Source organism: Octopus sinensis, unplaced genomic scaffold (assembly GCF_006345805.1).
Source record: "Octopus sinensis unplaced genomic scaffold, ASM634580v1 Contig17626, whole genome shotgun sequence".
NCBI classification, from domain to species: domain Eukaryota; kingdom Metazoa; phylum Mollusca; class Cephalopoda; order Octopoda; family Octopodidae; genus Octopus; species Octopus sinensis.
In genome coordinates, this window is record NW_021835185.1 from 8,773 (window position 1) to 36,350 (window position 27,578).

The 27,578-nt window shown below is 40.7% G+C and overlaps 2 protein-coding genes across 2 annotated transcripts; both read right to left on the reverse strand.

The window, feature by feature from the left end:
• Positions 1-3,515: 3,515 nt before the first annotated feature.
• Positions 3,516-14,279, reverse strand: LOC115231162. Its single transcript, XM_036499966.1, has 7 exons — positions 14,235-14,279; positions 13,850-13,864; positions 10,372-10,500; positions 8,282-8,342; positions 7,274-7,334; positions 7,134-7,171; positions 3,516-3,958 (listed from the first exon to the last, which is right to left on the reverse strand). The coding sequence occupies exons 1-7, from the start codon at positions 14,277-14,279 to the stop codon at positions 3,666-3,668; spliced, it is 642 nt and encodes a 213-aa protein (XP_036355859.1). The 3' UTR covers positions 3,516-3,665.
• LOC118761810 lies at positions 13,858-27,199 on the reverse strand. Its single transcript, XM_036499967.1, has 5 exons — positions 27,018-27,199; positions 25,215-25,432; positions 22,786-22,872; positions 14,449-14,597; positions 13,858-13,920 (listed from the first exon to the last, which is right to left on the reverse strand). The coding sequence occupies exons 1-4, from the start codon at positions 27,145-27,147 to the stop codon at positions 14,454-14,456; spliced, it is 579 nt and encodes a 192-aa protein (XP_036355860.1). The 5' UTR covers positions 27,148-27,199; the 3' UTR covers positions 13,858-13,920; positions 14,449-14,453.
• Between the last annotated feature and the right edge of the window lie 379 nt (positions 27,200-27,578).

Consider the following 27,578-nt stretch of genomic DNA (forward strand, 5'->3'; position numbering starts at 1 on the left):
GGCTTCTTACCAAACAACCACTCCTGCATCTACATATATATATTATCTTTTGCTTGTTTCTGTCATTAGACTGTGGTCATACTGGGGCAACGTCTTGAAGAATTTTTAGTCAAACAAATCAACCCAAGTACTTTATTAAGCCAAGTTCTTATACATATAGATTGCTGCTTCTGTTATAGGTAGGATCAACAAAAAAGTACTCCATCCCCGGGGAAGTGGGGGCGATGTAATCGATTTACTGCTCCTTATCCGAAATTGCTGGCCTAGTGCCAAAATGTGAAACCAATATACGAAGTATTTAAATGAACTACGAATAGTTTCATGCCTTGGAAACACAATAGTTTGGCAAGCCTATATAACATGCCTTGTGTAGCTCATATCTAAATATTATGTATATTAAATTAGTGAAGGTGCATGGCTTAGTGGTTAGGGTATTCGGCTCATGATCGTATGGTCATGAGTTCAATCCCAGGCGACGCGATGTGTCCTTGAGCAAGACACTTTATTTCACATTGCTCCAGTCCACTCAACTGGCAAAAAACAAGTTGTACCTGTAATTCACCAGGGCCAGTCTTTTCACATTCTGTATCATAATGAATCTCCCTAAGAACTACATTAAGGGTACACGTGTCCGTGGAATACTCAGCCACTTGCACTTTAATTTCACGAGCTGGCCATTCCGTTGATCAGGTCAACTGGAACCCTTGTCATTATAACCGATGGAGTACCATAATACATCTTGTGTGTCTGTGTGTGCGCGTGCGTATACACGTGTTTTTTCACGTCCCTTTTTCTATGCCGGCATGGGTTAGACTAGGCATGGGCAATCTTTTTCAAGAAGTAGGCCACATGAAACATGGTTCATTATCAGGTGGGCCATGCAACTAAAAACAAAACTCCAATGTGACTTTTCATGACAGCGTGCCATTCAGAAAGTACCGTGTGCCGCAGGTTGCCCCTGAATGAGTTAAACCAATGGTTCCCAAAGTGGGCGGTATTGCCCCCCCACCCCCCACCCCGGGGGCAGTGGAAAGTTGCAAGTGGGTGTTGAAGAAATGTGGGGCAATAACAGGGTAGCAATTCATGTAAAAACAACAAAATAATGGGTTCATTAAGTTATATTTGTGAAATACAGTTGCTTTGAATTTGCTTCAGAAAGAGGTCTATGTTTGTGATGGTTTGTTGGGGTGGGGACGCTAGGCATGTGGCCTGGGAGTAAGGGGGTGGCAGCCCGAAAAAGTTTGGGAACCACTGGGTTAAACGAATATGTTTCTGGGGTGCTGTTTTCACAGTTGGGTCAGATGTGTGTCCCTTCCAGACACTAACTCTTACTTACAATATTTACATTATTTACATTTGACGGATATTTGTCCTTATCTTGTTTGTTGTTAACACAACGTTTCGGCTGATATACCCTCCACCCTTCATCGGGTGTCTTGGGGAAATTTCGAACCTGGGTTCTTGTTCCTAAGGTATTTTTCTATGTTGTTGTTATTATTATTATTATTATTATTATTCATTTAGCGTCCGCTTTCCATGCTAGCATGGGTTGGACGGTTCAACTGGGGTCTGTGAAGCCAGAAGGCTGCATCAGGCCCAGTCTGATCTGGCAGTGTTTCTACGGCTGGATGCCCTTCCTAACGCCAACCACTCCGTGAGTGTAGTGGGTGCTCACTCACAGAGTGGTTGGCGTTATTATTATTATTATTGTTGTTCAGGTCACTGCTTGGAATCGAACTCAGAATCTTGGGGTTAGTAGCCTGTGTTTTTAACCACTACGCCATATGCCCACAGGCATATGGCGTAGTGGCTAAGTGGCCATATGGCATAGTGGTTAAGTGACCATATGGCGTAGTGAAGAAGGCTGGAGGGTATATCAGCCAAAACATTGTGTTAACAACAAACAAGATGAGGACAAATATTTGTCGATTGTAAATAATGTAAATAATTCCTCGTCTCTTAAATATGGAACTAACCGTTACTTGTTTCCCACAACACTTTTGAAAATCCAAAGCAAAGCAAATGAAGCAAATGATTTATTGGCAGAAGTTCCACCAACTCCACCCTTTAATAATTGGGTGAGGAGTGGACGAGAGAATGTGACCAGAGGAGTTGATACAGGGTGGGTAGGGTAGGAAAGTTCACGAGGGCATGAAAGGGGGAGAGTGACAGGGACAGTGGTGAATGCAGGAGAGGGTGAACAACGAGTGGATGCATGGTCAATGATGAATATTGGTTGGCAGGGTGGAGGTGGGTGAAGGAAATAGAAGCGGGGGGACAAGGAAGAGGAAAATGGGGGTGGGGAGTAAAAAGTATAATAAAACTATTGGTAGATGGGAGCTAGGGAGATGAGGGGGTGAGGGAGGGATGCGCAGTGATAGAGAGGGGAGCTTAGAGAATCATCATCATCATCATCATCATCATCATTTAAAGTCTGCTTTCCATGCTGGCATGGGTTGGATGATCTGAGAGGGACTGGTTAGGCGGAAGACTACACCAAGATCAGCTGCCTGTTTTCGTGTGGTTTCTAAGGATGGAAGCCCTTCCTGATGCCAAACACTTCAAAGAGTGTAACTGGGTCTTTTTCTTTTATGTGACACCAGCAGCGGTGAGGTCATTGAGTAATTTGCAAGACAAGACCCTCTCAATTGGTGGTGGGGGGGGGAGAAGTATTGAGGGACAGAAGAGGGGTCTTGCATTAGAAGAGAAACATGGCTACCTCAAATGCAGAGGGGGGGTGGAGAGGTTGTAAAGATGTAACAGTGAAGGGATCAGGAGCCGTACGCTCAAATTACAAGGAGGTGTATATAATGAAGTAGAAGAGAAAAATGGGGAAGATTACATGGGGAGGGGGCAGAGGTCAGCAGAAATTAGGGAGTGAGAAATGAAGGCAAGGGTGACAACCTATTAAAAGCTGGTATGAGAAGGTGTTTAGGGAAAAAGGGGTTTCAGCGGGAAATGAGATGGTAAGGGATGATACTGAAAGTGGGAGAGGGGACAAAATGAAGTGGTTTAAAGGAGAGAGACATAATTGAGGGCATAGAAGGGAATCATTTAATTACAACAAGAGAGAGTAAGTGCCATAGAGAGGAGAGTGATGAATGTTCGGAAGACGAATTTTACAATATGTGTAAAAATAATCAACATGCTTCAAGACTTCCAGCTCAGAAAAATTCCACCCGGAAGCATTCTTTCATTTATTTCCTGACTTTGTTTTTTTTCTGTTTTTTTTTTATCCTTTGTGGAAAATCAATTTTTCACAATTAATGTGAAATTTTAAGTCCATCCAATAAACCATATATATATATATATATACCGGAGTAAACACATAAATGTGAAACAAGGTGGAAAAAAGAGTACTCAAATACCAGGGGTAGAGTAATATGCTTTATTCTAAAGCAGCAGAAATTCAACAAAAAGTGTCCGACGAACGGGAACGTGAAACTCAGAGTAACAGGTTTTGTTGAATTTCTGCTGCTTTTAAATAAAGTATATATATATATATATATAATATATATATATATATATATATATATATATACACACACACACACACACACGCACACATATATACATATATATATATAATCTGTCCTTCCTCCCTCACCAGCTGTTTGAGGAATCAACCAAGAAAGAAACAATAAAGGCACTCCCCAGCTCCCTAATCACGAGGAAACGGGACCAAACTTAGCACTCAAGGCTTTCATCCTCCCCGTTTGTATGAAACTCCTCCATTTATCTTTCAGGTTAACGTTGCTCCGCTGTGTGCCCAAATAGTCTCGAATTTCAGCCCATTTACCAACTCCCATGAGCTTCACAGCCTCATAGAACTCTTCTTCTTGTTCCTCTGTCCACAATTTTCGGTACATTTTGTCTCCGGATTTTTTCTTTGGCGATGGTCTGTATTTCAAACTTTTTCTCATTTTTAATGGTTGCAACTGTGGATATCTGTCGTTAACTGTGAATAAAAAAATAACAAAAGACAATAAACTTTAGTAATACAGAATTGTCTGAGCATAAAACTGATCGTGAAATAGTATTTCATGGGTTGTCTAGAGCTTCAAATACAAAAGAAAACAATTTATCAAGATTTAACCGTTTAGCATTCAGATTACTTCCGTGCCGGTGGCACATAAAAAGTACCATCCGATCGTGGCCGTTGCCAGCCTTGCCTGGCCTCCGTGCCGGTGGCACGTAAAAAGCACCATCCGACCATGGCCGTTTGCCAGACTTATCTGGCACCTGTGCAGGTGGCACGTAAAAAGCACCATCCAATCGTGGCCGTTGCCAGCCTCGCCTGGCCTCCGTGCCAGCGGCACGTAAAAAGCACCATCCGACCGTGGCCGTTTGCCAGACTTGTCTGGCACCTGTGCAGGTGGCACGTAAAAAGCACCCACTACACTCATGGAGTGGTTGGCGTTAGGAAGGGCATCCAGCCGTAGAAACATTGCCAGATCAGGCTGGGCCTAGTGCAGCCTTCTGGCTTCCCAGACCCCAGTTGCACCGTCCAACCCATGCCAGCATGGAAAGCAGACGCTAAACGATGATGATGATGATGATGATGATGATTACTCTCTCAAATGTAATCCTTATTTATTCACATTGATTTGAATTAATCCTGCATTATCTCGTAGCTCTCAGACTTCAAAAATGTAATTGTTTACTTTTAGAATGACATTGTTGGGTAGGTGTGAGAAGCCAGATCTTGCCAGTTTGAACATAAAATGGGTAGGAAATTGTGGGACGGATGATAAAGGGACTTTTTTTTCATTTATTTCTTTATCTGTTTAATAGCTTAGTTGCATCATGTCCGTATCATTACATTGTTTCAATATAAATCCAGGAAACCTTAAAGACTTTTAAGTGTTTTTGCATTCAAAATTTTGTGAAATTTAGGTATTTAGGATTTTTTTGAGCGAGGTCGTTGCCAGTGCTGCTGGACTGACTCCTGTGCAGGTGGCACGTAAAAATCACCACTTGAGCATGGCCATTGCCAGTACTGCCTCACTGGTCCTCATGCCAGTGGCACGTAAAAGCACCCACTACACACTGCGAGTGGTTGGCGTTTAGGAAGGGCATCCAGCTGTAAAAACTCTGCCAGATCAGATTGGAATCTGGTGCAGCCATTTGGTTCGCCAGTCCCCAGTCAAAATCGTCCAACCCATGCTAGCATGGAAAGCGGATGTTAAATGACGATGATGATGACGATGATGATGATGATGACGATGATGATGATGATGATGATGATGATGATGATATGGCCAGTTTAAATCCTAAGGGATCAACATACAGCATAATTCAAATAGTTCTGCCAACACAGAAGGAAACAAGTATTCATGGCAAGTCATCTGTTACCTTTGCAGAATTGACCTTATTCTGCAGGAAAAACACCTCAATCAGCCGGCTTGGTCAATCATATTTCCACCCCTTTCATGTCTTGGTTAACCACATTTAGACCTCTTTCATACTTTGGTCTATCACATTTAGACATATAGCATACCTTGGTCTATCATATTCAGACCCTTTTCATGTCTTGGTTAACCACATTTAGACCTCTTTCATACTTTGGTCTATCACATTTAGACATATAGCATACCTTGGTCTATCATATTCAGACCCTTTTCATGTCTTCGTCTGTCACATTCAGCCCTCCTCCATATCTTGATCTATCACATTTAAACTTCTTTTACACCCTGGTCTGTCTCGTTTACGTCTCTCCCATGACTTGGTCTGTCAGATTTGCGACTCAACTATTTACCCCTGTAGCAGTTGAAATTGGGACACACATCTTTGTCTTTCCTTGAAAAGTCTGGTGCTCATTACTCAAAACCAGACAGAATAGAATGAAGAGTGTCGAGTTGTAGAAACCATTCCAGAGCAGACAATGATGCCTGGTGCGGGCCCTGGCCTTACCAGCTCTGGTCAAACTGTCCCACCCAAGCCAGCATGGAAAATGGACATTAATCGATGATGATGATGAGGAGGAGGATGATAAAATGCTTTCCATATGATTGATCATTGTATCGGCCAGACTATGGGATGTTGCTATCTATTGCTGACTACAATGTGCTTCCTCGCATTGTTGCAGCTATCAAATGATGCCGCCCCCAACTGGGTAGGTGGGCAAACCAATGTTGCCCCTGAATGGATCGCCAGTCTGTCAGAGGGTCACCCATTTACAGCAGAGTGGACTGGGACAACATGAACACAATGCAACACCTATTTCTTCACTACCCACAAGGGGCTAAACACGGAGAAGACAAACAAGGACAGACAAACGGATTAAGTCGATTATATCGACCCCAGTGCGTAACTGGTACTTATTTAATCGACCCTGAAAGGATGAAAGGCAAAGTCGACCTCGGCGGAATTTGAACTCAGAACGCAGCAGCAGACGAAACACTGCTAAGCATTTCGCCTGGCGTGCTCACGATTCTGCCAGCTCGCTGCCTGTCTGGGAATTGAAACCATGACCTTGCAATCTTGAGGGCAGCACCCTAACATTATCATTAAAAGGCGGCAAGTTGGCAGAAATGTTAGCACGCTGGGCAAAATGCTTAGCGGTATTTCATCTGCTGTTACGTTCTGAGTTCAAATTCCGCCGAGGCCAACTTTGCCTTTTATCCTTTCAGGGTCGATAAATTAAGTACCAGTTACACACTGGGGTCGATGTAATCGACTTAATCCCTTTGTCTGTCCTTGTTTGTCCCCTCTGTGTTTAGCCCCTTGTGGGTAGTAAAGAAATAGGTATTTCGTCTGCTGTTACGTTCTGAGTTCAAATTCCGCCAAGGTCAACTTTGCCTTTCATCCTTTCGGGGTCAATAAATTAAGTACCAGTTATGCACTGGGGTTGATGTTATCAACTTAAACCCTTTGTCTGCCCTTGTTTGTCCCCTCTGTGTTTAGCCCCTTGTGGGTAGTAAAGAAATAGGTTCCGCCAAGGTCAACTTTGCCTTTTATCCTTTCAGGGTCGATAAATTAAGTACCAGTTACACACTGGGGTCGATGTAATCGACTTAATCCCTTTGTCTGTCCTTGTTTGTCCCCTCTATGTTTAGCCCATTGTGGGCAATAAAGAAATGAAGAAATAATTATGATTAATAAGGAAAGGAAATTAAACTTAAATCGCATACCTGGAGACACCAGATCCTGGAGCGTCTTCTGAATATTTCTGCAAATACACAAAGACAGAGAAAAATAACATCTCACACCAATAACAAAACAATTTACCAAAAATTTCCAAAACTTCGAAACAAAGAACAAAGCGTTATACTTAATCTTAGGATTTGGTATTGCTGGAGTCTTTGAATGTTGTTTGGGTGGGGCAGCAGCATCTACAAATAGAAAGTGGGAGACAGCAAACGTTTTGATAATGATGATGATGATGATGATGGGTAATAATGATGAAGATGATGGTGATGATGATGGTGATGATGGTGATGATGAAGATGAAGATGATGTGACAGCTGAAATGGCAAAAAACAACTCTTACTTTCTAGCATTGAGTTTGGTTTTCATCTTCTTGTCTGGACCTGTACATACGCACACACCTGTACACACACACACACCCGTACACATGCACACACCCGTACACACACACCCATAAACACCCGTACACACACACACCTGTACACACAGACACACCGGTACACATGCACACACCCGTACACATGCACACACACCTGTACACACGCACATCCGTACACACGCACACACACACCTGTACACACACACACCCTACACCCACACCTGTACACACACACACCTGTACACACACACACCCGTACACATGCACGCACACACCCATACACACGCACACACCCGTACACACGCACACACCTGTACACACACCTGTACACACACACCCGTGCACACGCACACACCTGTACACACACACACACCATCATCATCATCATTAGACATCTGTTTTCCATACTGGCATGAATTAGACAATTTGACTGGGATTGGTAACCAGAGAGCAGCACCAGGTTCCACTCCGATTTTGGCATGGTTTCTATGGCTAGATGCCCTTCCTCACGCCAACCACTCTGAGAGTGCAATGGGTGCCTTTTACATGCCAGACACAGACACACATACACATATACTCATGCATATAAAGGCCTTATTATTATTATTATTATTATTATTATTATTATAATAGCCAGTTGTTAGTGAGTGAATACAGGTGTACATATGTAAACACAGGTGAATGCAGGTAAATTGCAAAAGCATATATTTGATTACAAATAAACATGAATACAGATAATTAAGAGATAGATACCTGGATGAATGAATGTATTTTCTTCAAAATTTTGTATATTTTTAAAATATTCTTCTCTACCCTGAAAAAAAGAAATGAAGAAATTCTAAATTGTTTAAATGTGTTGACACGGGGACACACACACACACACACACACAGATATAGGTAGCCTTGTGAGTGGATTTGGTAGATGGAAACTAAAAGAAGCTCCATGTGATGAATTGTAGTGAAAAATATATAAAAACGCAAAATGTACAAAAATTTTATGTTGGACAAAATACATATATATATATATATATATTTATATTATTTTGAGGGTACTACTATTCATAGACACCGCACGCTAAGAGGGACCAATGCGGTCAAAACTACTAAAATAAACAAAATTTTACCGAATGCAAAACTTCAAAGCAAGTCATTTAAAAAAAGAATTTAGTTACATATCACCTGTGATTTCGCAATTAATGCAGAATATGCATTCTATGTTCATCAGTGCAACAAACTCAAGACATATAAGAAAAAACATAACGTTACAAACCCGATAGCCAACCGTAGAATTCGTCGTAGCATTGTACGAATGTTTATCTTTACATATCTATGAAAATGGCGGGCTTATTCGCAATGCATTTCGGTAACAAATTGCTTACTCGGAACAAAAATTCAGTATTGAACTATTCCGGTTAAAATATAAATTTACAATTGAGGATAAAATCTTTATAAGAAATTATCAGTAGTTAGCATGAAAAACCTTGTAAGAGGAAAAAATCCGTAAATTTTTCCACTTTGAAAATATTTATTTATATTATATTGAGGGTACTACTATTCATATATAAAATAAAATACAAAATGGGACAAGAACGCAAAACATCCGGACAATTATGTGATACAAGAGGGGACAACAAAACATCCAGGTAGACGATACAAAAAAACAAGGCCAAGTAATTTGAAGCCTTTTATCTTCAGTCAAGAACCAGATCATCCTCGCAATTTTGGCTGACCAATCTTGAGATTGCTCCAATCTGGCCAGCCCCAAGGAAAAACTAAGCTATGAGCATTAGATTCCTTGGAGAAAAGCATCGAATGTATACGAAACAAGGACAGAAAAACAGACGATGTTACACGAATATAAATACAAAAATAATACAAATAAAACAATAATAATAATAATAACAGGACATAACAACAGGCATCTTTTGACTATATATATATACACATACATATATATTCTTTTATTCTTTAACTTGTTTCAGTCATTTGGCTGCAGTCATGCTGGAACACTGCTTTGAAGGGTTTTAGTTGAACAAATCAGCCCCAGAACTTATTTTTGTAAGCTTAGTACTTATTCCATCAGTCTCTTTTGCTGAACCACTAAGTTACAGAGACAAACACACCAACACCAGTTGTCAAGCAGTGATGGGGGACAAACACACACATACAGATACAGATATATATACATATATGACAGGCTTCTTTCAGTTTCTATCTACCAAATCCACTCACAAGGCTTTGGTTGGCCCAAGGTCATAGTAAAAGACACAGTCGACTGGTTTCTCTTGTGCTAACCATGACTAAGAAGTTAGTGATAATGTTACTATTTCAGGCTATCATCAGAAGTTTTCATTCCATGTTAGTAGGAGGAAGAGTATACTGTTCCTGTGTCTTGACATGGCATGATATTTACAGACAAGTGTCACAGCTACACAAGTGATGTCCTTCATTTCCAATCATCTGTAGAAGCATATCTGATGATGGTAAAATGTTACCTTGCTTGGAAATAGGTGAGGGTTAATGACAGGAAGGGCATCTGGCTGTAGAAAATCCACCTCGACAAATTCTGGCAAGGTTTCTACAGCTGGATGCCCTTCCTAATGCCAACCACTCCGAGAATGCAGTAGGTGCTTTTACGTGCCACTGGCACAGGAGCAAGTCAGGTGGGCCTGGCATTGATCATGTTCGGATAATGCTTTTTACGTGCCACTGGCACAGGGGCCAGTCAGGGTCCACTGACAGCGGCTACGTTTGGTTGGTGCTTTTTATGTGCCACTGGCACGAGAGCCAGTCAGTGGGTAGTGGCATCATGAGAAGAAATGAAAATATTTGAAGTCATTTACCTTTTTCCAGATGTTTCGAAGTTTTTCTTTGTAATGTCTGTCGTCCTCGTCTTTTAGATACAACGAAGGTGACAAGGTGTCTTTATGCAACAGTTTTGATGCTATGGTTTGAGTAATTCTGGAGAAAGCCTGAAATAAGCAGACACAAGTTCAACTGAAGTAATTAGAAGGAATGGAATTAATTTATTTCTTTACTACCCACAAGGGGCTAAACATAGACGGGACAAACAAGGACAGACAAAGGGATTAAGTCGATTATTTCGACCCCCAGTGCGTAACTGGTACTTAATTTATCGACCCCGAGAGGATGAAATGCAAAGTCGACCTCGGTGGAATTTGAACTCGGAATGTAAAGACAGACGAAATACCTATTTCTTTGCTACCCACAAGGGGCTAAACATAGACGGGACAAACAAGGACAGACAAAGGGATTAAGTCGATTATATCGACCCCAGTGCGTAACTGGTACTTAATTTATCGACCCCGAGAGGATGAAATGCAAAGTCGACCTCGGCGGAATTTGAACTCGGAACGTAACGACAGACGAAATACGGCTACGCATTTCGCCCGACGTGCTAACGTTTCTGCCAAGGGATATTCAAACCAAAAATAGAAGGACGGGCTGGAGGATACACGTAGAGGAGAACAGTGACTTTGGAAAGAAAGAAAAAGAAAAACAATGATGTTAAAAAATGTGTTCCAATACTATACTTGTCTAACCCATGCTAGCCTGGAAAAACAGAATTAAAAACAACCTTTGTTGTCTTACGAAAGAAACAAAGCATTGGCAATGTAGTCCAATGAAAAAGCTGGAATGGTCATGGATGGATCGTCTTGATCAAGGCTGACCCAGGGCTAAATAACTACTATGGTTATCGTTTATATCACCAACGTGGATAAAACTCTAAAAGTGACACCTTTGTTGTCACATATAAAACTTTCATATTCTTAAGGTCGCTGCGTTTAGCATACAAAAGGCGTTCTAGCCATGACCACCTCCTGCTTTCTTTCACACTTAATGCATTTAGAACTACATTATCTATGTGTCATCATCATCATCATCGTTAGCGTCCGCTTTCCACGCTAAACGATGATGATGATGATGACACATTAGATAAGTAGTCCTAAATGCATTAAGTGTGAAAGAAAGCAGGAGGTGTCATGGCTAGAACGCCTTTTGTATGCTAAACGCAGCGACCTTAAGAATATGAAAATTTTATATGTGACATTTTATATGTGTCCTTGTTTTTTATTTTTTAAGGCAGTTGGCTGTGACTTTGCAGGTGATTTGACTGCTGTTTTTATAAGTTGTGTCTCCCTGCTGGACGTTCATATTCATGTAGTGTGTCATGGTTGTTACTTCAAAAAAAAAAACACACTCTCCGAGTGAAGCACAAAGGAAATGAAATAGCACCACTAGGTATCGAACGCACACAGCAACAGATTCGGTCGGACGGTGTTCCTCTCATAAACAACTCCAGTAATTTAACGGTGTGTGTAAGGGGCAATAACTCTCACTGTAACTACAAAAGTTAACTTTTCTGTTCACATATAACGAGTATTTTTTAAGGTTTTGGGTGGGTTTTCCTTCTTAATCTTCAAAGCTCGATCTATATCACAGAGCTATGAATATTTTGAGGGAATAACATAAGGAATCTAATCATAGAACGATCTTCCATAGAATGAACGGCGAAGATAATCACGACAGAATTTCAATTAGGAAATTGGGTAGGCTTAACTACACACACCTGGCTGCATGTTAAAGAAGCTTGCTTTGCAACAACAAGGTCTCAAGTTCAGTTCCACTGCACGGCACATCGGGCAATATCTTCTACAATACCTGTGAGTGAATTTTCAAGACGGCAATTATGTTGAAGCTTATCATATATATATATATATATATATATATATATATATATATACACAGGTAAAGGGTGAAATATAATTAATTAATAAAATCAACAAATTTCACCAAGTAGTGTTTCGGTATGGAAAAGGACCATATTCGGTAAAATTATATCTAATTATAACAATGAGGGTCTTTGCAACAGGTTGCTAGACCACATACCGAAAGTATTAGAAATAGCAGCCAGAAGACTGTTATTTCTTTTACTACAAAAATATGTCCCATATATATATATATATATATCACCACGTATATATATATTAACAATTGTTTTTAAGTTCAATTATAATAAAAACAATTTTGCATTAATCCGATGGGTTACTCGATATTTTTTTAGAGTTCAAGTCTGTTATTCTTAAACAAGAATGTTGTTGACAGGGACTTCGAAGTTTCTGCCAGCTAAGCCAAAGTCAGACAGCCATGTATGTATATATATATATATATATATATCAGAAGTAACAGAGTGACTCAAATGGCCAGGAGATTCATGAGTTGGCACACACGAAACCCTTGGACCTTGAGTCACTCTGTTGCTTCTGCTAAATATAAATAAAAATTATACATATACTTATATTTTAAGTCCTATCTTTCCTGTTGCATCAACATACCTGTATGTATATATATATATATATATATATAATATATATATATATATAATACAACCTATATCTATATAATATATATATATATATATATATACACCTATATCTATATATATATATATATATATATATATTATATATATATATATATATATATATAGATATATATATATACACCATATCTATATATATATATATATATATATATATATATATATATACACTATATCTATATATATATATATATATATATATAATATATATATACATATATCTATACACATTTCTCTATTGAGAAAACCCACCATCTCGGCAGCATTGATATCCTAATACCAGGGGCCATGTAAAAGTATTGATGTTGGTGCAGGTGCTATGTAAAAAGCACCCAGTACACCCTATAAAATGGTTGGCATTAGGAAGGACCAAAACAGACCATGGAACTTGGTGTGGCCCTAGGCCCTGCCGGTTCTTGTCAAGCTGTCCAACACATGCCAGCATAGAAAAATCGATGTTTAATGATGATGGTCGTCATTGGACTGTGGTTGTGATGTGGCATTGTCTTGAAGGGTTGAAGAACTTGGCCCTGGTGCTTTTATTTTTTTTAAAGCCTGGTACTTATTCTATCAGTGCCTTTTGCTAATAGAGAATATAAGAAAGAGGTGTAGGAATGGCTGTGTGGTAAGTAGCTTGCTTACAAACCACATGGTTCCGGGTTCAGTCCTACTGCATGGCACCTTGGGCAAGTGTTGGGACTCACAGAAAGGATGACGGGGGATCGATGCTGATGTGTTTACATCCCCGTAACTTAACAGTTCGGCAAAAGATACCAATAGAATAAGTACTAGCCTTACAAAGAATAAGTCCTGGGGTCGATTCGCCCGACTAAAGGTGGTGCTCCAGCATGGCTGCAGTCAAATGACTGAAACAATTAAGAGAGTAAAAGAGAGAGAGAGTATCCATAGCAACATACCTGATTTCCTTTTGGCTGTCAAAGATACCAGAACTGTCTTGCTTCTCCGTTTCTACAGCTTTGCTGGCAGCCTAAATACAGGAAACACACAACAGATACCATTAAAGTCGTCACTTAGAATATGGTTCAGAAAATGTGATGTAAATAGATTTATTTATATTGATACAAAAGACCACAATCTATAAAAGGATGGGAGAGTTGTGAGCTGGTAGAATTATTAGCTTCAAATTTTTGTACGAGACCAGCAATGTGGGGGGGGGGGGCGAAGTGGTGAGAAAGGATTTACAAAAGTTGGGACTCACAGAAGGGACGACAGGGGACCAAGACTCCTTGTGGTTTGCTGTGCTTGAAAAGACATGACAAGCTAAGTAAAAAACATGGTTGCCCTTGCATACAGGTTTGTCCCCTGCAGCCCTCTCCAGGTGAGCATCCCTAATCTTGTGGGCTCGTAAACACTGGTGCCACATAAAAAGCACTTGTGCCAGTGCTGTGCAAAAATACCCAGAAGCAATTAATGATGCAGTTTCAAATTTAAACGAACTTTCTGTTTTTAAATTCTCATTTCAGAAATTAACAAGGGAGCAGTTTTAATTAATTACCTGGACTAGGAAAGGTGTGGATACAGTCGAAAGATATTCTTGAGGTAGGTTGAGATCAAGCAGCTGATGTCATCACTGACGCTGTTCTGTAATTTCTCTTGGTTGGTATGAGTGGTCTTGAGGACTCCCAAGATTGAGGAATAGGAGACCTTAAAAAATACAGGAGTATTAGGGGATTAAAACCAAAAAAAAAAAAAGAAAAAAAAAAGACATGTGACAATGAAGTAACAACTCCTATGAATGCAAAGAATATATTTGAAACTCCTGCGAATACAATCAATAGAGTAATACTCCTGTGAATGCAGGTTCGAATCTCTGACTGGGCGATGTGTGTGTTTATGAGCGAAACACCTAAGCTACATACAGCTCCGGTAGAAGGTAATGGCAAAACTTCTGCTGACTGTTTCGCCACAACTTTCTCTCACTCTTTCCTCCTGCATATTGCAGCTCACCTGCAACAGACCGGCGTCCCGTCCAGGTGGGGAACCTATATGCCAAGGAAACCGGGAAACCGGCTCTAATGAGCCAGGCATGGCTCAAGAAGGAAGGGTTTTCTTCAGTAGAGCAATGCAACACATATCTCAGCCCTCTGTCATCTCCTTCATAAGGTTCAGTGAGTACCCTGATACTCACAATCATCAATAAACTTCTTTTACTCTTTTACTTGTTTCAGTCATTTGACTGTGGCCATGCTGGAGCACCGCCTTTAGTCGAGCAAATCGACCCCAGGTCTTATTCTTTGTAAGCCTAGTACTTATTCTATCGGTCGATAGATATGTAAACATAATAAATACACTGATACTCCTGAAAGCACAGTAAATGTGCTACTATTTCCTTGCTATCACCGATACTCCTGTGAACACAATAAATATACCCTATACTCCCTTGCTATTACTAATACCTATTATACAACTAGCTGTAGTTGGTTAAAAATGGGGCTTAGTGGCATTTAGTACCAAGACTGAACTTGTGTACACAACAATGGCTTCTAAAACAGCAACATATGGATATAGCAATAAAGGTTCCATCCTTGACTAGTCACAGATTGTAGTTACTCACATGATAATTACAATTACTATGGTTACTGTCATGGAACATTGCTTGACTATGGTTACTAAGATGGTATATTTGACCAGCGGCGAGCTGGCAGAAACATTAGCACACCAGGCGAAATGCTTAGCGGTATTTCATCTGCCGTTACGTTGTGAGTTCAAATTCCGCCAAGGTCGACTTTGCCTTTCATCCTTTCGGGTTCGATAAATTAAGTACCAGTTACGCACTGGGGTCGATATAATCGACTTAATCCGTTTGTCTGTCTTTGTTTGTCCCATCTATGTTTAGCCTCCTGTGGGTAATAAAGAAGTAGGTATATTTGACCGGCGTTACTATGGTAACTGTGATGGTACATGACTGTCATTGCTATGGTTACTATATTGCTATGGTTACCACTATAGAACATTTGATTGCCGTTACTACAATTACTATCATGATACATTTGGCTGTATTACTTCCACAGGACACATGTCTACGTGTACCATGTCCTCAGTAAGACATTAAACTGTATCTGGAAGTGTAGCTCCAGCTTGGACGTTCAGGGTGGTAATGCATAACAAGGGCCCCAGTTATGGAGCAGATAGCAGACAATGGTTGTGTGGTCATAGAATACAGGAGTCAGAGTACCATCATAGCAACTGTAATAATCTATTTAACAAAACACAGTCCAAAGAAAGTATACAATCAACGCCCCCCCCCCCCATTGAATTTCATCTCTCTTTCCTTTGCCCCCAACCTATACCTCCATTCAATTATATTTCCCCACCTTTCCATATGAAACCTAGATTTTATAGGTGAGTAGTCAAATGAAAGAAAGTAGCACCTGACATATTGGTACGAGTTGAATATATTTTTAACAACAGTTTTCTCCATACATCTGATGAGGTAGACGTGGCTTAGACCCCCCATGAAACTTTGAGTCATGTGGAGCTAAGCCAAATTGTTATTAAATAGATAAACAAACGTGTACATGTGTGTATATGTATATATATATATACATATATATATATATATATATATATATATCCTTTTATTCCTTTATATGTTTCAGTCATTTGACTGTGGCCATGCTGGAGCACTGCCTTCAGTTGAACAAATCAACTCCAGGACTTATTCTTTGTAAGCCTAGTACTTATTCTATCAGTCTTTCTTGCCAAACCATTAAGTTACAGGGATGTAAACACAGACGCACAATCATATATACACATACATATGTATATATATGTGACGAGTTTGTTCCATTTTCCATTAAGTTGAGGTCCACCTTAAGCAAGTCCATGCTATTGGCACTTTCTTTATATACACATATAGTCATTTGAATGCGGCCATGTTGGAGCACCGCCTTCGAAAAAAAAAAATATATATATATACACACACACATATATTCTGACAGACACACAAGTGTATATGCATGTATGTACATATGTATACATATACACACACACACACACATATATGCACACACATATACGTAGGTGCATGCCAGCTTGGAAAGCAAACGTTAAACGATGATGATGATAATATATTTCATAAATACTTCAAACCCATTATCTGAAGGATAAAGATGGTGAGGCTTCTCTTTCTTACATGATTGAGCAACCTTGAAAAGCCTGATTCCTCTAATCCAAATTCATAAACTTTACTAATTAACGTGGACAAATTAAATATGAACTGAGAGAAAACGCGAATAGTAACATCCGAGTTGTCGAGTCTAAATTAGATGTTAGAGTTACTTCCCTTGAATAATATATATACATTTAATGCAACAAAGATTTTTTTCGTTGTTCATGTGTTCCTTCGCACTAAACGGAATAATAATAATAATAATAATAATAATAATAATAATAATAATAATAATAAATGCCCTGATGCAGTACCAGGCAGTGGCTCTCATGGCTTCTGATCTTAACTGATTGGAAGCGTTACCATGTACATTGTTTTGTCTTGGTATAAAAGATGGGATACAGCAAATATTCTGCTCAATACCACAGATTTGCTTGTCAGTTGTTTGACTTTAACCAGTTGAGCATGTCCCTTAGTGGCTGATGATATGTGCATCTCTGATCACGAGCAGAAGTAGTGGGGGAGCATCATAGCCATGTGTTGAGAGGGATTCTTTGGGGTTTGAATAATTCACCTCTGGAAACATGGGTGATTCGTTCAACATCCTTAAACAACCCTTATTCTTGGGACCTTTTGAGCAGGATGGGTTACTCGACCAGAAGAAAATTCTAACTGGGCCCCACCTACAAGGTCATGTGCTGTTTATCTTGATATGAAATCACCATGTCGCGCACATATGGTTGTGATGCATGTGCCTGGTGTACCCTTATCAGACGGGTAGTCATGGTGGGTATACTGGGCTTCGTATATTTTACCCCAGTGTCACTTTGATGGCATGCACTGCTCTCTCACTTAATAATAATAATAATGATAATAATAATAATAAAAATAATGATGAAATTATTATATACAGTGCTCAGGTGCACCACAACTTCTCAGAAGTGCGTAAAAAGCATATGCAGTAATGTACAAATGTCTGGGAAGTGAACAGTGTATGAGTCAGATACATGCTTGTGTGTGTATGGAGGGGAGAAAATCAGGTGTAGTGTTGGCGAATCTCAGGAAGTATGGAAGTTTTGAAGGATGCAGTGCTCCGACAACTAACAACTGCTGCCGGCAGTTTGTTCCATACTTCAGCAACTCTTAGCATGAAAAACTGCTGGTCTGCACAGGCGTTGGGACTAGGTCTTGGGGCCCTGAAAGAATCGGTTGGAACTGAAAGAATGGTAACACCAGAGTTGTCAATGAGTCTAAATCAGATGTACTCAGAAGGGCACAGGTTCAATTCTACTACATGGTACATTAGGCATACGTCATTTTCTTTAGCATGGAGTTAGTCGACTTTGTGGATGAAACTGAGGTTCATCAGGTGCGTTGCATTAGCTCACCTTTCGTCAAAAATACAGGTATATTATCAACAATGTTTTAACGTCCACTTTTTCATGCTTGCATGGGTCAGAGTTTCTTGAGGCAGATTTTCGATGGCTGGATGCTCTTTCTGTCACCAACCCTCACCTGTTTCCAAGTAAAGTAATATTTCCCCACAGCCAGACATCTTGCAGAATATTGGAAATGAATAACATTGCTTGCATGGAGATGCGCATTTCATAATTATCATGCAATGTTAAGACAACGTTACACACACGCACGCACACACATACAAATAGTACTTTTTCAGTTTCCATCTACCAAATCCACCTAGAGAGCGTTGGTCGACCCAGTGTTATAACAGATGATATTTGCCCAGGGTGCCACACAGTGGGACTGAACCTGGAACTATGTAGTTGGGAGGCAAAACTCTTACCACACAGCTATGTCTGTACCTGTGTGTGTGTGTGTGTGTGTGTGTCTTGACAATGTTCATTATCATTAAGCATCTGCTTTCCATGCTGGCATGGGTCGGACAGTTTGACTGAAACTGATAAGCCAAAGAGCTGTACCAGGTTCCACTCTGATTTGGCATGGTTTCTACGGCTGGATGCCCTTCCCAACACCAAAATTGTAATTGTAAACGAGTGTCACTGTCCCACAAGCGGTGTCGTTCACTTCTAGTAGTCTGCAGGACGTGTCTGGCCATGAGGGAAATATTACCTTACTTGGAAACAGGTGAGGGTTGATGGCAAGAAGGGCATCCGGCCATCGTAAATCCATCTCAATAAGCTCTGTCTAACCCATGCAAGCATGGTAAAAATGGACGTTAAAACACCACAGATGTTGATTATATACCAGTAGTTTCGACAATCGACAAACGCAAGGGAAACAACTAATAAAATATAATTTTTAAACTGAATTTATGTATTTAAGTCTCAATTGATTAAAATTAATGAAATAATTATGTACTTAAAGGAAGTATGGTCAAGTTTTAGTTTGTATTCCATATTCATGAATGAAAAAAAGTAAAATCAAAAGGTCCTTCCTGACCCCTAGGCTCATAAGTGGAGGCGCGTGGGTTAGTGGTTAGGGTGTTGAACTTATGATCGTATGGTTGTGGTTTCGATTCCTGGACCGGGATGTGTGTTGTGTTCTCGAGCAAAACACTTCATTTTCACATTGCTCCAGTTCACTCAGCTGGCAAAAATGAGTAATCCTGCAATGGACCGGCGTCCCATCCAGGTGGGGAATTTCTACACCACTGAAACCGGCCCTTATGAGCCTGGCATGGCTCGAGCAGGAACTAGGCTCATAAGGTTGGTTCCCTGGATTCTGTGGCTTGTACTGTACATACTCGTCTAAGAGTCAAATTTTTTAGACTATTTTTTAAAGTCAAATTTATGGGGTCGACTATAACATGGATAGTACTTCTGAGGGGCTGAAATTCATGCTAGAATCTGAAGTACCATATCAGCAGCAGAAACCCAACTGATCTCCAAACGAATAAAAACAAACACAATGAATTACTGTAATATTACCAATTCTGGAAGCACTCCGTCGGTTACGACGACGAGGGTTCCGGTTGATCCGAATCAACGGAACAGCCTGCTCGTGAAATTAACGTGTAAGTGGCTGAGCACTCCACAGACACGTGTACCTTAACGTAGTTCTCGGGGATATTCAGCGTGACACAGAGAGTGACAAGGCTGGCCCTTTGAAATACAGGTACAACAGAAACAGGAAGTAAGAGTGAGAGAAAGTTGTGGTGAAAGAGTACAGCAGGGATCACCACCATCCCCTGCCGGAGCCTCGTGGAGCTTTTAGGTGTTTTCGCTCAATAAACACTCACAACGCCCGGTCTGGGAATTGAAACCGCGAGTCCGGTGCCCTAACCACTGGGCCATTGCGCCTCCATTACCAATTCTATGCATCAAAACACATGTCCTAGTGAATAACAAAACCCATAGACAAGACCACATGGCTCTTATATTTACACTTCCACTTTTTAAAAAAAAATTTGCAGGATGTCATCTGCTGTGGTGCTTGCTGTTGTTTGCCAATAGTGTTGTCTGTGAAACACGCTTCTCACCGTGTAAAAAAGATGAATGTATGACGTGTTTACTGTATTTGGAGATGAAAAAAGTATAAAGATCACATGAGAACCACTGACCTAGCGATTAGTTGAATGGTTTTAGGCTTACCAAAGTCATGCCTTTGTATGAATTCAGACAGTGGCGTTTGCCAGTGTTTGCCAAGAGTGCTGTCTGTGAAACACGTTTCTCACCGTGTAAAAAAGATGAATGTATGACGTGTTTACTGTATTTGGAGATGAAAAAGATATAAGATCACATGAGAACCACTGACCTAGCGATTAGTTGAATGGTTTTAGGCTTACCAAGTCATGCCTTTGTATGAATTCAGACAGTGGCGTTTGCCAGTGTTTGCCAGAGTGCTGTCTGTGAAACACGTTTCTCACCGTGTAAAAAAGATGAATGTATGACGTGTTTACTGTATTTGGAGATGAAAAAGATATAAAGATCACATGAGAACCACTGACCTAGCGATTAGTTGAATGGTTTTAGGCTTACCAAAGTCATGCCTTTGTATGAATTCAGACAGTGGCGTTTGCCAGTGTTTGCCAAGAGTGCTGTCTGTGAAACACGTTTCTCACCGTGTAAAAAAGATGAATGTATGACGTGTTTACTGTATTTGGAGATGAAAAAGATATAAAGATCACATGAGAACCACTGACCTAGCGATTAGTTGAATGGTTTTAGGCTTACCAAAGTCATGCCTTTGTATGAATTCAGACAGTGGCGTTTGCCAGTGTTTGCCAAGAGTGCTGTCTGTGAAAACGTTTCTCACCGTGTAAAAAAGATGAATGTATGACGTTTTACTGTATTTGGAGATGAAAAAGATATAAAGATCACATGAGAACCACTGACCTAGCGATTAGTTGAATGGTTTTAGGCTTACCAAAGTCATGCCTTGTATGAATTCAGACAGTGGCGTTTGCCAGTGTTTGCCAAGAGTGCTGTCTGTGAAACACGTTTCTCACCGTGTAAAAAAGATGAATGTATGACGTGTTTACTGTATTTGGAGATGAAAAAGATATAAAGATCACATGAGAACCACTGACCTAGCGATTAGTTGAATGGTTTTAGGCTTACCAAAGTCATGCCTTTGTATGAATTCAGACAGTGGCGTTTGCCAGTGTTTGCCAAGAGTGCTGTCTGTGAACACGTTTCTCACCGTGTAAAAAAGATGAATGTATGACGTGTTTACTGTATTTGGAGATGAAAAAGATATAAAGATCACATGAGAACCACTGACCTAGCGATTAGTTGAATGGTTTTAGGCTTACCAAAGTCATGCCTTTGTATGAATTCAGACAGTGGCGTTTGCCAGTGTTTGCCAAGAGTGCTGTCTGTGAAACACGTTTCTCACCGTGTAAAAAAGATGAATGTATGACGTGTTTACTGTATTTGGAGATGAAAAAGATATAAAGATCACATGAGAACCACTGACCTAGCGATTAGTTGAATGGTTTTAGGCTTACCAAAGTCATGCCTTTGTATGAATTCAGACAGTGGCGTTTGCCAGTGTTTGCCAAGAGTGCTGTCTGTGAAACACGTTTCTCACCACGTAAACGAGTGTATGACGCATGTGTTTATTGTGCTTGAAGAAGTATACAGGTTTGCAACACATTCTGGGCATATCGAAGTCGATTGACATCAATGGAAATTGCAGCTGTGATACCAGTGCCGGTGGCACGCAAGCGAACCATCCGATCGTGGCCGTTGCCAGCACCGCCCCGAATGGCCTCCGTGCCGGTGGCACGTAAAAAGCACCATCCGAACGTGGCCGTTGCCAGTGCCGCCCCAACTGGCCTCCACGCCGGTGGCATGTAAAAAGCACCATCTGAATCGTGGCCGATGCCAGTGCCGCCTCGACTGGCTTCCGTGCTGGTGGCACGTAAAATGCACCAATCCGATCGTGGCCGTTTGCCAGCCTCGCCTGGCACCTGTGCATGTGGCACGTAAAAAGCACCCATTACACTCACGGAGTGGTTGGTGTTAGCAAGGGCATCCAGCCGTAGAAACACTGCCAGATCAGACTGGGCCTGGTGCAGCCTTCTGGCTTCCCAGACCCCAGTTGAACCGTCCAGCCCATGCTAGCATGGAAAGTGGACGCTAAATGATGATGATGTAGCAGTTGAGTACTGGGGTTGATATAATCGATTTTCCCCCTCCCCTGAAACTGCTAGCCTTGTGCCAAAATTGGAAATCAATATTTACACAAGAAATAAGAACAATGCTAAGCTGGTGTGTGTGGTCTTTCTGAACTTACCTTGTTAAGTTCGTTTTCACTTGCCAGTGTTTTGTAGAGATTCTTTGCGGCAACAAAACCAACTTCTTGGGAGCAGAGAAGAATACACTGATATAAAAATGGAAAGAAATATTTGTAAACATAAATAGGAACTGGAAAAATGGAGGAAGAATATTAATAATCTTTGTTATTACAAACATGTGAGTGAGAACACTTTGAGATATTTTTGGTATCTAACATATGTCAGATACTGCGAGCGCTGCTTCTGATTGGTCAATCCATGGTGATGACCCGAGGTCATGATGACAGCGCTGCTTCTGATTGGTCAATACATGGTGATGACCCGAGGTCACGGTGACGGCACTACTTTTGTCATTCATAAGTTACAACTAAACGTGAAGAATTTAGTTATTGGATTAATAAAATATGGTCGTTTATTCGTGTGTAATAAATAAAATACCAAACTCATTCCCTATGGATACCGTATTTATTACAACTTGTGGCTTGTAAACGTATCTAACGAGCGAAAGCGAGTTAGATACGTTTACAAGCCACTCGTTGTAATAAATACGGTATCCATAGGGAATGAGTTTGGTATTCTCTATTTATTACTGGTATTTTCTGAGGATGTCAATATCACCATGATGGTTTTTAACCATTTGCCTGTTCTCAATCTCACATTTCATACAAAGGACATATTTCTCTGACAATGGCACTCCTGTTATTGAAGAGGAATATCCTGCAAGGGTCCTGTGCTAGCATCATGTAAAAGCATCCATAAAAAGCATCTATCACACCTCTGTAAAGTGGTTGGCATGTTAGGAAAGGCATCCCGACACAGAAACCAAGCCAAGTTAGACTGAAATCTGGTGCAGCTCACAAGCTTGCTAGCGCTGGTTAAATCATCCAACCCAAAGGCGGCGAGCTAGCAGAATCGTTAGCACGCTGGGTGAAATGCTTAGCAGTATTTCGCCTGCTGTTACGTTTTGAGTTAAAATTCCGCCGAGGTCAACTTTGCCTTTCATCCTTTCGGGGTCGATAAATTAAGTACCAGTTACGCACTGGGGTCGATGTTATCGACTTAATCCGTTTGTCTGTCCTTGTTTGTCCCCTCTATGTTTAGCCCCTTGTGAGCAATAAAGAAATAAGAAATAAATCATCCAACCCATGCAGTGTGATGGCTTATTCTGATGTGGCTTTTTATGGGTGCTTCTACATGATGCCAGCACAGGAACTTTTTATGTGGCACCAGCACAGGGCTCTTGCAGACTATTCCTCTTCAGTAACGAGAGTGACACAGCCAGAGGAATATGTCCTTTGTATGAAATGTGAGATACAGGACAGGCAAATGAGGATGATGATGATGTTTTTTTTCAACCACTTGAGACTTGTGATAAGAAAGTTTCATATTAGGTGTAGGAGTGGCTGTGTGGTAAGTAGCTTGCTTACCAACCACATGGTTCTGGGTTCAGTCCCACTGTGTGGCACTTTGGGCAAGTGTCTTCTACTATAGCCTCGGGCCGACCAAAGCCTTGTGAGTCGATTTGGTAGACGGAAACTGAAAGAAGCCCGTCGTACATCATGATAGATCGTTAGCTCCTACACGCAATTTTTTCTCTCCTTGCTTTTTTTCTGTGTATCTTTCTGTCAAAGAGCGTAGACTCGAAGCGTAAAAGACTTGTTCTATTTCTATTCCTGGGCGCCATGCTAATACATTTGTTTGTTTGTACTCCACCTGCCTTCGTCTTTTGTTTATTTTCGTAAACCTTCCTGTTATATATATTTGTGTGTGTGTGTGTGTGTGTTGTGTGTGTGTGTGGTGTGTGTGTGTGTATGTGTGTGTGTATGTTTGTGTGTCTGTATTTGTCCCTCCAACATCGCTTGACAACCGATGCTGGTGTGTTTACATCTCCGTAACTCAGCAGTTCGGCAAAAGAGACTGATAGAATAAGTACTAGGCTTCCAAAGAAAATCTGCCTCAACAAATTCTATGCAAGTATGGGGAAGTGAATGTTAAAGGATGACGAATGGAATCTCCTATTTCTTGCATTACAATGTAAGTGGCAGACTATTCTACAGACATTCAAATGCTTACCGTAATCTTCAGGCAGAACGTGCATGACGCACAGTGTGTGACAAGGCCACATTTATGAATTACAGTTATAGTCTGTTCGATAGGCTTCCACACAGTTTCCATGTACCTAACTTCACTGACGAGACTTGGATGAAATGGATGCAATGTTATAACAGAAGACAATTTGCCAAGGTGCAGCACAGTGGGGCTGAACCCAGGAGCTCAAGAGTACTTAGAGAATTATCTAATCCTTTGGCTCTGTCTGCACTCCATATACACACACAAACACACACACAATCACACACATATACACACACAAACACAGAACCACGCGTGCACAAAGACACACAAACACTAACACACATTAAATACTCACTTGTTTCTTGAGCTGTGAAAAAAATTCAGTTGTCTCTTCCAACAAGGATTCGGGATAAAAATCTTTAATTGCATCCATACTCCGAATGATTTCCAAGAAAGATTCTTCATTCTCTTGCTTCTGCAGTCTAAACAGTTTTGGCAACCAACAGATAAGTTCCAGTTTGTACTGCAGCTCCTTGTTCAAGCACGTCACACCGGTGAGGGAGTCGATGTAATCTGAAACAAACAAAAAAAAAACCAGGTTCACCTCAAAATCCAAAGGTGTTGCACAACGAAACCAGTGTCTCGGACTCAGACGACGGAAAACAACGTCGATCTTCGTGGAACTGAAACTGAGAACGTAGAGAAGACAGAAATAAAAACCGTTGCCATTTTACTATGGTATTTCGTCTGCCATTACGTTGTGAGTTCAAATTCCGCCGAGGTCGACTTTGCCTTTCATCCTTTCGGGGTCAATAAATTAAGTACCAGTTACACACTGGGGTCGATGTAATCGACTTAATACCTATGTCTGTCCTTGTTTGTCCCCTCTGTATTTAGCCCCTTGTGAGTAGTAAAGAAATAGATAAATTAAGTACCAGTTACGCACTGGGGTCGATGTAATCGACTTAATACCTATGTCTGTACTTGTTTGTCCCCTCTGTGTTTAGCCCCTTGTGGGTAGTAAAGAAATTGGTATTTCACCTGTCGCTACGCTCTGAGTTCAAATTCCGCCAAGGTCGACTTTGCCTTTCATCCTTTCGGGGTCGATAAATTAAGTACCAGTTACACACTGGAGTCGATGTAATCGACTTAATACCTATGTCTGTACTTGTTTGTCCCCCCTGTGTTTAGCCCCTTGTGGGTAGTAAAGAAATAGGTATTCTTGTCGTTTCTACCATTTCACCAGTTAGAAGACTGGCGTCGTTTTCCTGTATTCAGAGTTGTCTCCTTTGCTTCGTAGACCAGACACTATACGTAATAAAGTTAGCTCCCAATAATCTTTTCTACTCTAGGTACAACGCCTGAAATTTTATTCATGTTTGTGTGCGTGTATAGACGACATTTATATTTACCCATATATATCTACCCCGTCATAAGGGACAGTCCATGTCACAACACATACAAACGACCAGAAATCTGCGTTTATAATGATAATAATAACCAAAACACGAGGACTTACGAATGTATATAACATACAGAAAATAGCACTACAAAGTACCGGGGCACATCCTACGTAAAACACTTTCAATACAGTGAAACATAAGAGCACCACAACAAACCACAGCACCTGCCCAGGGTTCACAGAGCTGCGATCGGTTGTGCAGTGAAAGCAAGTGATAAAAATAAGACTAATATTATTTCAAATTTTTTGTCACAGGGGCAGCTTGGGGAAGATGAGTCGATTACATCGACCCCCAGTATTCAACTGGTACTTATTTTATCGACCCCGAAAGGATGAAAGGCAAGGTCGATCTCGGCGGAATTTGAACTCAGAAAGTAGCGACGGGTGAAATACCTATTTCTTTACTACCCACAAGGGGGCTAAACACAGAGGGGACAAACAAGGACAGACATAGGTATTAAGTCGATTACATCGACCCCAGTGCGTAACTGGTACTTATTTTATCGACCCCCGAAAGGATGAAAGGCAAGGTCGATCTCGGCGGAATTTGAACTCAGAAAGTAGCTACGGACGAAGTGCCATCAAGCATTTTGTCCGGCACGCTGACGATTCTGCCATGAATTGACGTTTGACTGTCACCACACACAAAACACACACACCACATATTTAAGCAAATTTTAAGATAAAAAAACATACTTCCAAGTTTGATATGGTTCGGTGACCACGGCTCGAAGTTGTGAGACCATTCCTGGAGGATGCGATCACAATAATAACCAGTAATCCATCCGTGAATCGTGTTCTCGATCATGGGACAATCCTCAGCCATTGTTACCACTCCCCGCCATAACACATCGCATTTCAAAACACCGGTGACGCATTAATCATTGAACCCAATTGAAATAGTTCCACTTTCATTTTACACTCTTTCACTCCTTCGCTCTAGCTATCTTTCTTACTTTCTTTCTATCGACCAATCTATCTATCTATCTATCTATCTATCTATCTATCTATCTATCTGTCTATCCATCCATCCGTCTATCTATCTATCTATCTATCTATCGATCGATCTATCTGTCTGTCTGTCTGTCTGTCTGTCTGTCTATCTATCTATCTGTCTGTCTGTCTGTCTGTCTGTCTGTCTGTCTATCTATCTATCTATCTATCTATATATCTATCTATCTTTCTATCTATCTATCTATATATCTATCTATCTATCTATCTGTCTGTCTATCTATTTATCTATCTATCTATCTATCT